The sequence below is a fragment of the Seriola lalandi genome, unplaced genomic scaffold (genome assembly GCF_002814215.2).
Source record: "Seriola lalandi dorsalis isolate HSWRI2012SDOR001 ecotype SW California unplaced genomic scaffold, Sedor1 jcf7180002054358, whole genome shotgun sequence".
In the NCBI taxonomy this organism is placed as follows: Eukaryota; Metazoa; Chordata; class Actinopteri; order Carangiformes; family Carangidae; genus Seriola; species Seriola lalandi.
Window position 1 is genome coordinate 464,873 of NW_019524911.1, and position 14,536 is coordinate 479,408.

General features: G+C 40.4%; 1 protein-coding gene across 1 annotated transcript in view; it reads left to right on the top strand.

The window, feature by feature from the left end:
• LOC111656536 (potassium voltage-gated channel subfamily KQT member 2) overlaps nucleotides 1-12,134 on the top strand; it is a 21,428-nt gene extending 9,294 nt beyond the window's left edge. Inside the window, exons 6-19 of the mRNA XM_023408271.2 lie at nucleotides 552-677; nucleotides 1,275-1,385; nucleotides 1,495-1,590; nucleotides 2,568-2,662; nucleotides 2,747-2,815; nucleotides 3,029-3,058; nucleotides 3,355-3,434; nucleotides 3,629-3,850; nucleotides 5,669-5,716; nucleotides 6,424-6,532; nucleotides 7,676-7,807; nucleotides 7,931-8,051; nucleotides 8,194-8,369; nucleotides 9,370-12,134. Of these exons, the coding sequence (XP_023264039.1) occupies nucleotides 552-677; nucleotides 1,275-1,385; nucleotides 1,495-1,590; nucleotides 2,568-2,662; nucleotides 2,747-2,815; nucleotides 3,029-3,058; nucleotides 3,355-3,434; nucleotides 3,629-3,850; nucleotides 5,669-5,716; nucleotides 6,424-6,532; nucleotides 7,676-7,807; nucleotides 7,931-8,051; nucleotides 8,194-8,369; nucleotides 9,370-10,015 (2,061 nt within the window). The 3' untranslated portion in view covers nucleotides 10,016-12,134. The remainder of the gene's footprint in view (nucleotides 1-551; nucleotides 678-1,274; nucleotides 1,386-1,494; nucleotides 1,591-2,567; nucleotides 2,663-2,746; nucleotides 2,816-3,028; nucleotides 3,059-3,354; nucleotides 3,435-3,628; nucleotides 3,851-5,668; nucleotides 5,717-6,423; nucleotides 6,533-7,675; nucleotides 7,808-7,930; nucleotides 8,052-8,193; nucleotides 8,370-9,369) is intronic.
• The last annotated feature ends 2,402 nt before the right edge of the window (nucleotides 12,135-14,536 follow it).

The window sequence follows — 14,536 nt, forward strand, 5'->3', positions numbered from 1 at the left end:
GTGTGTGTGTGTGTCAGTGTGTGTGTGTGTGTGTGTGTGTGTCAGTGTGTGTGTGTGTGTATCAGTGTGTCTTTGTGTCAGCAGTATTGGTTTGTTAGTATCATCTTCTTGACATCTGATAGTTTTCATTGATTTTGGACAGTATTGATCGGAGCTATTGACCCCCCCTCCCCTCATGTTCCTGATTTCTCAGTAACAGTTTGTTGGCATGTAAAGGTGTGTGTGTGTGTGTGTCTTAGTCTAACCTAATGTCTCTCTCTCTCTCTCTGTCTCTCTCTCTCTCTCTCTCTCTTTCGCTCTCTCAGTCTGACCTGTATGTCTCTCTCAATAAAATTCAATTCAATATCAATTCAATAAGCTTTATTGGCATTAATTTCAAGTGGACAATATTGTCAAAGAGTTACAAACAAAATAATAATGGTATCAGGAAGAAATATATATATATATATACTGTATATACACACATATAATCCATTAAGTAATTTAGTGTAATATCTGTGATCTCTCTCTCTCTCTCTCAGTCTGACCTTAATGTCTCTCGCCCCCTGCAGGAGTTGATCACAGCCTGGTATATCGGCTTCTTGTGTCTCATTCTGGCCAGTTTCCTCGTTTATTTGGCAGAAAAGGAAGACAACGAACAGTTTGAGACTTACGCCGACGCACTCTGGTGGGGACTGGTGAGGCCAACACACGCTGATACATACGATAATACAGTGACACACACACACACACACACACACACACACACACACACACAGAATGACAGGTGCTAGGACACAGGCAGTCCTGTTGACATGATGTAGTGGATGTAAACAGCACTGACAGGACTCTTAACAGGACACGACATCTGTTTCATGTCTTCAGTTGTCAGTGTTTTAACTACTTTATATACAGTTAATATAGTTTAGTGCAGTGGTCCCCAACCTACGGGTCGGGCCCCTCCAAAGGGTCACCAGACAAATCTGAGGGGTCGTCCGATGATTCTTGGGAGAGGAAAAAAGAAAAAAGAAATGATTCACTGATCTGGTTTCAGTCTTTTCTCTAATATATGAATGTAGTGAAATTTTTAATTATTTTATTTAAAGGATAAATTAACTGAAAACAAGGACAGACTTATTTTATGCAAGAGACAAAGAGGTTGGAACCAAAGATTTAAATTTAGACTCATCAAGTTTTTTTATTTTTTTAATGTAACTGTAATGTAACTCATTTAGTAAAGTAACTACTAACTCAGTTACAGGCCGATCTGATTGGTCTGTTTCTGTCTATGTCAGATCACCTTGACAACCATCGGTTATGGCGATAAATTCCCCATCACCTGGAACGGACGTCTGCTGGCTGCGACCTTCACGCTGATCGGAGTTTCGTTCTTCGCTCTGCCTGCTGTGAGTCACTCAAATGATTACCTGAGTTCACCTGAGCCAGGTGAGCCTCCACCTGGTTCATCCAGCTCACCTGGTCTCCTGTTACCTGTGCGTATGTGTATGTCCTCAGGGGATCCTGGGTTCTGGATTTGCTCTGAAGGTTCAGGAGCAGCACCGGCAGAAACACTTCGAGAAGAGACGAAACCCAGCAGCCGGACTCATACAGGTGAACTGAGGCTCTGACATCACACCCACTCTGCACAGTGATTGGTCAGCTGTTGAGAGGAGAGAAAGTAGGCAGGGTTTGAACTGTCTCAGCTCTCTTACTGACCCGAGTTTAGGACGAGCCTAATTATAATGTTGACAGCAGAATGAGGAACAGGAAGAGCAGCCGTTATTGTGACCTGTGATGTTCACACACGATTCCAGCTGGTTAATTAGCCCCGGTGCTAACGTTGTAGCCAGAGCAGATAAACACAATAAATTAGCTTTTTTTGTGTTATATATCAAGTGAAACCAGATCCAAACAAACAGTGAACAACTGCTATAAAAATTAGTTAAATTGATTGTATCAATTTTAATACAGGATTTTATTTTGGTGCATTTGCAGCCATTATGTGAACCGCTGACATGTCCGTGGTTCTTTTCACCAAGTGGGAGAGATCGATCCACAGAGAAGAGAGTCTGCATCTGTTTTCAAAGTGAACCATGAAATAATCCAGTTTAAGTAGAAAGTAAAACCCACATTGTATCTTGTCTCTCTGTCACAGACTCTCACTCTCTCCTGTCAGACTGTTGAGGGTCAAAATCATTTTCTCTGACAGTATTTTTTAGACTTCAGACTTGCTCATCATCTGTGACAGCTGTTGGCTGTCTGACAGATTTTCTCCCTGATTCATCTCTGCAGTAAAGACGTCAGAGACGCTGTGAACTTGGGTAACTGCAACACTTAAAGTGCTGACTGACGCTGAAAGACTCACTCATAAACAGACTGAAAACACTCACGATCTTGGCAACATTAAATTACAAACAACGCAGACAAAGACGTGATGGCGGCTGACTCAGAATCACCTGAAACTCTGTTTAACATCTCCAAAGTAGTCTTTTACTTTGAAAATCCATGAAGACAACAGGTTATTTCCTGCATTTTCAGCATCTTTATAACCGTTTCCCCGGAAACAACCATCCTCTGTTTGTCTGCAGGCGGCGTGGAGGGTTTACGCCACAAATCTGACCCGAACAGATCTGACTTCAACATGGGATTATTACGAGAGGACTGTCTCTGTCCCCATGTACAGGTAAGACTGCACCTGTCCACCTACAGACACTATTGTTCTATAATCACTTCATATCATCATGTATGAATCTGTCTGTGTCTCCAGGTTGATTCCTCCTCTCAATCAGCTGGATTTATTGAGGAACCTCAAGAACAAATCAGGACTCTCATTCAGGTCTGAAATGTTCAATGCAACAAGTCACATAACATTTAACTCACATAACTCCTGTAACACAACGGGATAGTTTAATTTGTTGACCAGTGATGCACAGAAGCTCGTTAATCAGTGTCCATGTCTTTAACATTAAATAATTACATTAAAGTCAGAATTGTCAAGAAAATTCTTCCAAAGCAAAAATAATAACAACCTGTCCGTCTGTCTCTGCAGGAGAGACGTCCAGCCTGAACCGTCTCCCAGGTCAGTGTCCAGTCCTGGTTCTCTTGTAGACCAGGATAATCCTTTACCGAGACCCTAAAACTTCTGACCTTCCCAGGCAGACTTTTCACACTTGACTCCTTACCTCTGACCTTTGACCTTAAAAAACTGACCCCTGACCCTTCACCTCAACCACTGATTCAGAGTCAACAAAATACATATTGTTGAAAATAAAAACGAAAAGAAAACAAACAGGATTGAAAAGTTGAAATAATATAACATGAAAGGAAAATACAAGATCCAGTTATAATCCAACTTGTTGGTTTGTTTGTCTGCAGTCAGAAGGTCAGTCTGAAGGAGAGGGTCTTCTCGTCTCCGCGGAGCTCAGGAACCAAAGGGAAAGGTTCTCCTCAGCACGGTGAGTGTGAGAACCAAAGTCTCGTTGTAAGATTATATTTTTAAAATGTTGACCTTATTGGACATTTCAGAAATTAGTCAGATTATTGATTATTTATTGCAAACCCTCAGTCCCCAACTGAAACAGTGGTTCTGATGTGTGTGATGTGTTTCATCCTTGACCGCCATCTTTCTTTCACTGCTTCCTGTCTCCAGTGGTTTCCACAGTCGGCCCCGGTGCGAGTCCTGGTCCTGGTGTGGCTCCTGGAGTTCCTGGAGGTCCAGGGGGAGTCCAGGCCCTGCGACGGTCCCCCAGCATGGAGCCCAATCTGGAGGACAGTCCCAGCAAGGTTCCAAAGAGCTGGAGCTTTGGAGAACGCAGCAGAACCCGACAGGCGTTCAGGATCCGAGGAGCTGCCTCCCGCCAAAACTCTGAAGGTAAATGACAATCGGAGCACTTTATCTGTAGGTCACAACCACTAACATGGAGCTTTAACATCTAAAACTAGAGAACAACCTGAGCACCCAACCTGAAAAATCCCCTGCCACCCAAAAATCATTTTCCCATAGACCTCCATTATAAAAGAGATGTCCGTAAAAACTGTTTACAGGACACACACAACTGCAAACAAGCTCAGGTAACACTTGAAAACCCTTTGGACTCATTCTCAATGAGTAATTTTCATTCAAGTATCTGGACACCATCTTGAAATCTGGTGTCCAGGTCTCGTAGTACACCCATGGACTCCAGCAGCAGTGAGAGGTCTGAGGTCTGCTCAAGTGTTTTGGAGGTAGATGTGTCATAGTACATTTTATTTCTGTTCATCATATTCAGTATGTGAAACACCCTAATGAAGAACTGTGAAAGCGACATAATTAGACTTCATACATACTAAAAACACATGAAACGTGTCAGTAAAACATTTTAAATCAAGTTCAGTTAAATGGTATTTATATAGCGCCAAATCATAACATATATTATGTTAAGGCACTTAACAAAGTAAAGTTGAGACCCAACAGTTCATGAGCAAGCACGTGGTGACAATGGAGAGGAAGAAATGGTGTTAGCAGCCTTTTTGTCGTTAAAGAGTAAAGTTTCCATGTTACAGACCAAAGACTTTATTCAGTCATTGAAAAGAAGATTTAAGGGAGGAAAGGAGATAAGGAGACAGGGAAGGAAATGAGGTTTAAAGGAGGAGAAGGAGAGGAAACAGACCAACTCTCATCATCTGGGACGACTGGCTTACACTGAATCTGACTGGTTTATACTGGATGTGACTGGTTTATACTGGATGTGACTGGTTTATACTGGATGTGACTGGTTTAAACTGGATCTGACTTGTTTTAACTGGATCTGACTGGTTTAAACTGGTTTTCACACCTTGCTATTAAACTTTTGTGCCAAGATTCAACAATTAAACCTCACGTGATTCTAGCACTGTGATAGCAGATAATTTCCCTGTGCTTCCAGTCTTTGTGCTAAGCTAGGCTAACAGTTTCCATCTGTTTAATCTTTGCGCTAAGCTAGGTTAACAGTTTCAGTCTGCGTCTTGTCTTTGTGCTAAGCTAGGCCAACAGTTTCCGTCTGTGTCTAGTCTTTGTGCTAAGTAAGGCTTACAGTTTCAGTCTGCGTCTAGTCTTTGTGCTAAGCTAGGCTAACGGTTTCAGTCTGCGTCTAGTCTTTGTGCTAAGCTAGGCCAACAGTTTCCGTCTGTGTCTAGTCTTTGTGCTAAGTAAGGCTTACAGTTTCAGTCTGCGTCTAGTCTTTGTGCTAAGCTAGGCTAACAGTTTCCGTCTGTGTCTAGTCTTTGTGCTAAGTAAGGCTTACAGTTTCAGTCTGCGTCTAGTCTTTGTGCTAAGCTAGGCTAACGGTTTCAGTCTGCATCTAGTCTTTGTGCTAAGCTAGGCTAACAGTTTCCGTCTGTCTTATCTTTGTGCTAAGCTAGGCTAACAATTTCAGTCTGCGTCTAGTCTTTGTGCTAAGCTAGGCTAACAGGTTCCATCGGCGTCTAGTCTTTGTGCTAAGCTAGGCTAACAGTTTCCATCTGCGTCAAGTCTTTGTGCTAAGCTAGGCTAAATGATGCTGTACCTGTGCACTGAAACTGATGATTTAATGAATGTTGGACTGTTTCTTTAAATCTGTAAACACCTTAGTACCTGACAGGTGTTTACCTCTTCTTTGTCGGTGTTCTCAGCCCTGACGATGGTGATGATGAGTGCTCTGATGAAGGTCTCTGTCTCCTCTGTCTCCTGTAGTGCTGATAGAGATGCAGGATGAAGAGTTCAGACAGAAGAACTCCCCAGGTCAGCACACACACACACACACACACACACACACACACACACACACACACACACACACACACACACATATCCTGAGACCAGGTCCACCTGAATGTCAGTGGAGCTTCTTCCTTCGTTCTTCTTCTAAATACTGATTCAGGTAAAATACCAGTTCTGGTTTTACTAGAAATTTAACTTAAAGGTCGGAGTTGTTTTGTCACCATTGGTAGATATGAATCTGATAGGGTGGCTATGACATGTGGAATCCTCCAGGGATCAGTTCTCGGACCTCCTCTGTTCAGGCTCTACGTGCTTCCTTTGGGTCAAATTCTAACCAGACAACAGTGATGGCTATAGTTTTGCATGTGATTACACACAGATATACCTGGCTCTTTCACCAGATTACAGCTCAATAGACTCACTGCATCAATGTTTAGAGCAAAAATATGATGGATGAGCCAAAGTTTCCTTCAGTTAATTGAGATAAAAAACAGAGATTATTGTTTGTTTGGAAACAAAAAGAATAGAATTAGTATTTGTAAACCATCTGCAGTCAATTTTTGTCCAGGGGCGCTTTGACAAGTTAATGTGGCCCTGATTGGAACAGGTGTTAGCTGAACTTGTTTCAGGACTCTGGTCCTCAGTGCTGCAGTGTCACATGCTTCAGGTAGGGGGCGCTGACCGACACTTCAGACGCTGTGATGATGATGATGATGTTGTGGTTTCAGAGGCCAGCCTGCCAGGAGAAGACATGGCCGACGACAACAAGAGCTGTCACTGTGAGTTTGTCCCTCAGGATCTGACCCCAGGGTTAAAGGTCACCATCAGAGCCATCTGGTACGAACTGTTTGTTTTAATTTTATTCAGAAAAATCATTTTATTTTATCAGTTTATCTGCTCATCATTCATCGCTTTGCTCACCTTTATTTGCTGGTTATTATGCACTGAATCATTCTGCTTTTTATTCACATTATTTTTTGTTTGTTTTTGTTTTTTATTTATTTGTGCTCACCCCAGGGTCAAAGGTCATCATCAGCTGTTGGGTAAGACCAGTTAGTCTGACCTCCAGTTAGCTTCATTGTTTTCTGTTGTTTCACTGTTTTCCGTTGTCTGCCACTTTGGCTCCTCTGTTGTGCTGTTTGGTAAGACATTTTATTGTTATTATTGTTTATTTATTTTTTTATCCCTCTTGGTGCTGTTGGTGTCATACTGTCCACTGCTCCTCTCCTGTATGTTTGAAGTTAAAGTTTCACATCTGTAGGGGATTCCCCAGTTTGGTAAAGTCTGTCTCTACAGAAGAACCAAGACCAGTAACTCTTTAAGAAACAGTTTTCTGGTTGAGGTCTGTGTTTCCTGGTTTTGGCTCGACCCTGGTCCAGGATAAGTGACTCAGCTGTAGACTAATGGCGGGGACACACCTCAGGACTATATCTCTGATGAGGAATCTGATTTGACTTGACAACTGATGTCAGTTCCTGTCTGGTCAGCTGGTTCTGACACTCTGCAGATAAAATCCTGTAGTGTGATATGTAGAAACATTAATTACTCATGTTTGATATCTGCGACTGATGTCCCACACTGATGATGTCACCTGTGCGTTGCTGTGGGAGACATACAGGCAAATAAACACATTTACCAGAAGTTGGCTTTGTTTTACAAAGTTAATCCAGCTCTGGGTCCCTCTGTGGGCTCTGCAGTCCTACACACCCCTCCATCCAGGATCTCAAAACTCTGAGCCTTTTTCCTCAAATGTCTACAGAGACCAGTCCACACTCACTCTCAGAAGACTCTGTAGGTCTGTGAGATTAGTCCAGACTCACTGTAAGAAGCATCTGTAGACTAGATTCAGCTCATAGACCTAAAGAGACTAGTCCAGACCCACTGAACACCCCATCTATTAATGCCTGAGCCCACCAGAGCTCTCCCCAGCCATCAGAGGTTGGGTGACAGCTGACTTCCTGTTTTCTCTCTGTCCCTCAGCATCATGCGTTTCATGGTCTCGAAGAGGAAATTTAAGGAGAGTCTTCGTCCCTATGATGTCATGGACGTGATCGAACAGTACTCAGCCGGACACCTGGACATGCTCGCCCGCATCAAGAACCTCCAGTCAAGGTAAGACCGCTGACTTCTGACCCGCCACATATATATCTGAGGTTGCTTTACCATCTAAATATTTTCCATGTTGAATCTTTTCTCTTACTGTCATAAAGTTCCTCACTGTCTTCTTATTGGCAGAGTGGATCAGATAGTCGGCAGAGGAACACCAATTGCAGACAAAGACCGTCCCAAAGCAGCCAGTGAGGAGCTCCCTGATGATCCGAGCATGATGGGGCGGCTGGGGAAGGTGGAGAAGCAGGTAACCAGTAGCAACCAGTGTGTTGTTAAATAGACTTTCAGCAGAGCAGTGCTGAAAACTCAATAACTCTGAACCTGCTGGTTTTCCTGATGCAGTTTCAGCCTTGAATCTGATTGGTCCTCTGCTGGTCTTGTGTCCCTAGGTCCTGTCAATGGAGAGAAAGTTGGACTTCCTGGTTAACATCTACATCCAGCGAATGGGAATACCTCAGGCTGAGACAGACGCCTACTTCGGATCCAAGGAGCCAGACCCGGCCCCGCCCTACCACAGTCCGGTGGATCAGCTGGAGAAGAGCCAGTCCATCAATAAAATCCAGCAGTCAGTGTCTCCTATTACTGGGAAACCACAGAAGCACTATCAGACCAGGACCAGTTACAGACTGGGATCCATAACACAACAGAACCAGGAACACACTACAACTAGTGACGCACCAGAACCAGTATCACACCAGGACCAGTAGCACACCTGAGTCAGGCACAAAACAGACCTTGTTGTCATTGTGTGCTGCTGCCATTGTGTATGGCATGCCTTTGTTTATCATGTTTACACGTTGGTAACTTTTGTTAAGTTTTAGAACCTCCATTTTTCCAGTTGATGGAATCTGAAATCCTAAATTTAATCTAAATGTTTGACTTGTCCAGCAGCCAAACAAACTTGATGTTCTTTCTGCAATGGAAGTCAAATATCATTCAGAAAGTTGATCCCAACACTGCTGCAGAAGTTAATTTATGTATTTCACACAAATCAGAATAAAATACAAGTAAAAGCATACAAACATGATTATAGCAATGAGTGAAAATGGGACACATCAAAAAGCTTCAGAGGCTTGTGAATAGGGGCCCAGCCACTGTCTGAGTAAACGAATTACAATTTCAGCCACAGTCTGTCTTCCTTTGTTACTTTTCTTTCTCTCACTGTTATAATAGTAATGTACAGTTCTTCTTCCTGAACTTCAGTACTGTCCTAATAATACGTCAGAGGGTGTAGTAAAACAGTTTGTTCCAACACTGCCTTTGTACAGACAGAGTCAGTCATTAACCTGTAGCAATTGTTTGCATTAACTTTCAAGGCTTCATTTACTTCCATTGCTGCAGAAAAGCTGAACGTTTCTTAATCCATGAACAGGCCTATGATATCTACAGGATTTTTCAGCTTTTTTATTTTACCTTGGGCAGGTTACCTCTGAACCTTTTACCAGAGGTTTTTCACTGGTCTTGAGCTGCTGAAATCTGAATAAAAACTGGAAAAAATGGGAAGGTTCTAAAACTTTTGACCGGTTGTGTTCATGTTGTTAACACATTGTTTACATGTTGTGCAGGGTGACTGGCGACCATACAGAGAAGACCCGTTTTGGGACAAAGATGGTCCGCTCCAGCAGCTCGACCGGACAAAGAAACTGCAACACCCCCACCTGCCCCCCCTCCACCTCCTGGCAGCCAATCAGCTCCCAGCTCCACCAGCAGGCCCCGCCCCCTCCTCAGCGCAGCCACGGTAACACTCCGAGTCCGGTGGGAGACGGGTCACTGGTTCGACTCCCACCTCCCCCAGCTGGGGAGAGACACGGCGGGAACCGTTCGAATCGGCACAGCAACGGAGAGCGAGGGGGGGCAGAGAGACAGGAGAGGGGAGGAGGAGGACGGGCCAGTGGGGCTGGGGAAGGAGGAGGAGAAGGAGGGGAGGAGGTGAAGCAGGACAGCGACACCTCCATCTCCATCCCGTCAGTGGACCACGAGGAGCTGGAGCGCTCCTTCAGCGGCTTCTCCATCTCCCAGTCCAGAGAGAACCTTGATTTCCTCAACAATAGCTTCTACTCCTCCACCAACCTAGGAGACCAACGAGGAGGAGGTGGCAGCGCCCGCTGTGCCACCGTCAGGCCTTACATCGCTGAGGGCGAGTCAGACTCCGACTCGGAGCTCTGCGCCCCATCGCCGCATTCGGACCGGGCCTGGACCGGAACCAAGTAGAGCTGAAGGTAAACTGGAGCAGAACCAGCAGAACCCTTAAAATAATTCAAATGTGAATGACAACTATGAAACTGTGAAGTGCAACAGGTTAACGGACAGAGTCAAAAACTTATAACACCAGCTGGAAGTTCAGAGTGAAGCATCATGGGAACAGCAAGCGTCATGGTGTTTTTATCTGTGTGAATGTTTTAACGTGTATGGCAAATGTTTGTCCTCACTGTCACTGATTAGTTAACTGCTGGGACACGCTCACACCTGATATGTTCACTGCAGGGACACGCTTGCGCCTGATTGGTTCACTGCTGCAACACGCTTGCACATGATTAGCTCACTGCTGCGAGATGCTCACACCTGATTGGATCATTATTATTATCAGCAGCTTACTGTTCAATTTAATCATTACCTTTTTAAAAAACAACTGAACAATTGACTGATACATCACCGTGACAACAGACACAGCTGTTGTTCTCTCTATTTCTTGTACAGAGCAATTGATTTGTTTATTCTGCCCCCTAAAGGCAGAGAGTGGTAACTACAGAAAAGGTTCAAATGTTCAGGCGGGATCAAAAGGTGGTGTTGTCTTCATTAAATGTGTTTTTATTCTGATTATTTTACTCCAAAAATTCACTGTCACAGACCCAAAGAGGATTTATAAAGAATATTTATCTGCACTCTCTGAATAATCTTGTCACTGACAGATTTTATCAGTTGCTAAGCTAATATAAAGCTAACAATACCTCCAAGAACTACTTGAAGACATAATCTTCACAAGATTTTTTTGTATTTCCAGTTGATTTGTTTGAAAGCAAAAACCCTGTTAAAGTTGTCTATGATGGCTGCATACATGATATCATGCTAACAAACTTAGGCTAAAACTAACAGCTTCTCTACTGTTTTGCACGAATATTTGGAAAGTTGATCAAAGGACATGACCCTCAAAAAGTATATCCCCTAACTGTCATGCTACCCAGTTACAGTTGCTAAGCTGTGATTGGACAGTTGCTGTTCGGGGAAGGGGTTTTGTAAACTGTAAGTTAAGACTCCCATAACTCCCATATGACTTCAATGCAGCTATCTTGCACAATCATGATGTCATAAAAACATTATAGTACTTATATATAATGTAATCATCAAACTGTTAATTCTTCTATAAGTAATATTCATTATTAATCCCAACAATTCATTAAATAACAGCAACAGGAATGTTAACATAATACTGATGATAAAATGTTTGATGAATGAATTTGTGAATCAGCTACTGAATCTGGCCAGCAGGGGGAAGTCAGGACAATCAGTCACTACAGGAAACCAAAATAAGACAAACTTACCAAAATAAAAGTCTGTTTTACTGCCTGAGCTCTGGATAAAGAGCTCAACATTTCTTACCAGCAGTGAAGATAAATACAGAGTTTCCCTGGGGATGCCACAGGTGTCATTATTAAGTCCCACCCCGGAAACCACACATACAAGGTTTAGATGTAACAGTTTGTAGTTAAGAGACTTCATCAGTAAACAGACTGATTTCATCATCAGGATGAAGATGAAGAGTAAATGCTCAGCTGATTGATCAGTTCTTCTTTGATCAGCTGATGAAAGTGACTCATTATTCAGTGACCTGCTGCTTGCTGACCTGCTCATTAACTTATTAGTCTGAATGTAGAAACACTTCATTTAATGTTTCCATGGGGACCATGTTTCCATGGTGAGATTTCCTTCCTTCCTGACATTTTTGTTTACTAGTAAGGGTTTGTCACAGAAGTTAAACTGATTACATTAAACTTTTGAATTAATTTTTTAGACTTTTGTGAAGGGTTTTTGTCATCTGACCGTCAACCTGTGTGGAAATGTCTAAACCTGTTCTGGATTAATTTTCAAATACAACAATGTAGATCTTTGTTCAAACAACCTGATAGTATTAAAATATTATCACACTTTTTAATGGTCACTTCTATCAGTTCCTTCAAAATCCTTTAAATGAGTTCTGGTGAAAAAGCGGTACGAATAAATCTTTGTGTTAAATCTTGTTTCTGTAGCTGAGACTGTAAAACACAAACTGTATCTTTGTACAGAATGTTGCTTGTTTGATTGTATTTCAGTATGAATAAACCTTTAACCACAACAGACCTGATCCATCTTCAATCTTTTCTACATAGTTTGTAAAAATATCACTGTGATTTGTAAGGAAGTTTGTGGTGGTTTGTAAGCATTTTGCTCTGATTTGAAAAATGTCGCTGTGGTTTATGGAAAAATTGCAGTGGTTTGTAAGGACGTCACTGTGGTTTATGAAAATGCTGGCATGGTTTGAAAGGACATTGAACATTGCTCTGGTTTGTAAAAAAAAAAAATGCAAGGGTGTTTTATAGTAGTAGTAGTAGTACTCATAAAAAGTCACATTACAGTAAGGAAAAACTTCTAGTCTAGTAAGGCATAAAAAGTCTCATGTAGTAAGTCATAAAAAAGTCATAGTATAGTGAGGGGCAAAAAGTCATAGAATGGTAAGGAATAAAAAATTAAAGTGAGGCAAAAAAAGTCATACTATAGTCAATGATGAGGTCATAGTATAGGAAAGCAAAAAATTTAAAAAAGTAAAGGAGTAAGACATATAAGGTCATGGTATAATAGGGTATAAAAAGTCAGAGTATACTAAGGAAAAAAAGTAATTATGGTAAAGCATAAAAAGTCATAGTATAGTACGGCAAAAAAGGTTTATTATAATAATTTTTAAAAAAAGTCATAGTATAATAAGGCATAGATAGCATAGTATAGTGAGGCAAAAAAGTCATAACAAAGTAAGACAAAAAGTCATAACATAAGGCATAAAAAGTCATTGTATAATAAGGCATAAAAAGTCATAGAATAGTAAGGCATAAAAAGTCATAGTATAGTAAGGCATAAAAATGTTATAAAAAAGTCATAGTATAACAAGGCATGAAAAGTCATAGTATAGTGAGGTGTAAAAAGTCATAGTATAATAAGGCATAAAAATGTTATAAAAAAGTCATAGCATAATAAGGCATGAAAAGTCATAGTATAGTAAGGCGTAAAAAGTCATAGTATAGTAAGGCATAAAAATGTTAAAAAAAAGTCATAGTATAACAAGGCATAAAAAGTCATAGTATAGTAAGGCGTAAAAAGTCATAGTATAGTAGGGTGTGAAAAGTCATAGTATGCTAAGGTAAAAAAGTCATAGTATAATAAGGCATAAAAAGTCATAGTATAGTAAGGTGTAAAATGTCATAGTATAGTAGGGTATGAAAAGTCATAGTATAATAAGGTATAAAAAGTCATAGTATAGTTAGGCTTAAAAATGTCATAAAAAAGTCATAGTATAACAAGGCATGAAAAGTCATAGTATAGTAGGGCGTAAAAGGTCATATTATCCTAAGGTAAAAAAAGTCATATTATAGTAAGGCTTAAAAATGTTTTAAAAAAGTCATAGTATAACGAGGCATAAAAAGTCATAGTATAGTAAGGCGTAAAAATGTCATAAAAAAGTCATAGTATAATAAGGCATGAAAAGTCATAGTATAATAAGGAGTAAAAAGTCATAGTATAGTAAGGCATAAAAATGTTATAAAAAAGTCATAGTATAATAAGGCATGAAAAGTCATAGTATAGTAAGGCGTAAAAAGTCATAGTATAGTAAGGCATAAAAATGTTATAAAAAAGTCATAGGATAACAAGGCGTAAAAAGTCATAGTATAGTAAGGCATAAAAATGTTATAAAAAAGTCATAGGATAGTAAGGCGTAAAAAGTCTAAAATGTCATAGTATAGTAGGGTATGTTATAAAAAAAGTCATAGTATAACAAGGCATGAAAAGTCATAGTATAGTAAGGCGTAAAAATGTTATAAAAAAGTCATAGTATATTAAGGAATGAAAAGTCATAGTATAGTAAGGCGTAAAAAGTCATAGTATAGTAAGGCAAAAAAATGTTATAAAAAGGTCAGAGTATAACCAGGCATAAAAGGTCATAGTATAGTAAGGCGTAAAAAGTCAGTATCATAAGGCATTAAAATGTCGTAAAAAAGTCATAATATAACAAGGCATGGAAAGTCATAGTATAATAAGGCGTAAAACGTCATATTATAGTAGGTTTTAAAAAGTCATAGTATATTAAGGTATAAAAAGTCATAGTATAGTAAGGCATAAAAAGTCATAAAAACGTCATAGTATAGTAAGGCATAACAACGTCATAGTATAGTAAGGCATAACAACGTCATAGTATAGTAAGGCATAACAACGTCATAAAAAAGTCATAGTATAACAAGGCATGAAAAGTCATAGTATAGTGAGGTATAAAAAGTCATAGTATAATAAGAGATAAAAATGTTATAAAAAAGTCATAGTATAATAAGGCATGAAAAGTCATAGTATAGTAAGGCGTAAAAAGTCATAGTATAGTAAGGCATAAAAATGTTTAAAAAAAGTCATAGTATGCTAAGGTAAAAAAGTCATAGTATAATAAGGCATAAACAGTCATAGTATAATAAGGCTTAAAATGTCATAGTATAGTAGCGT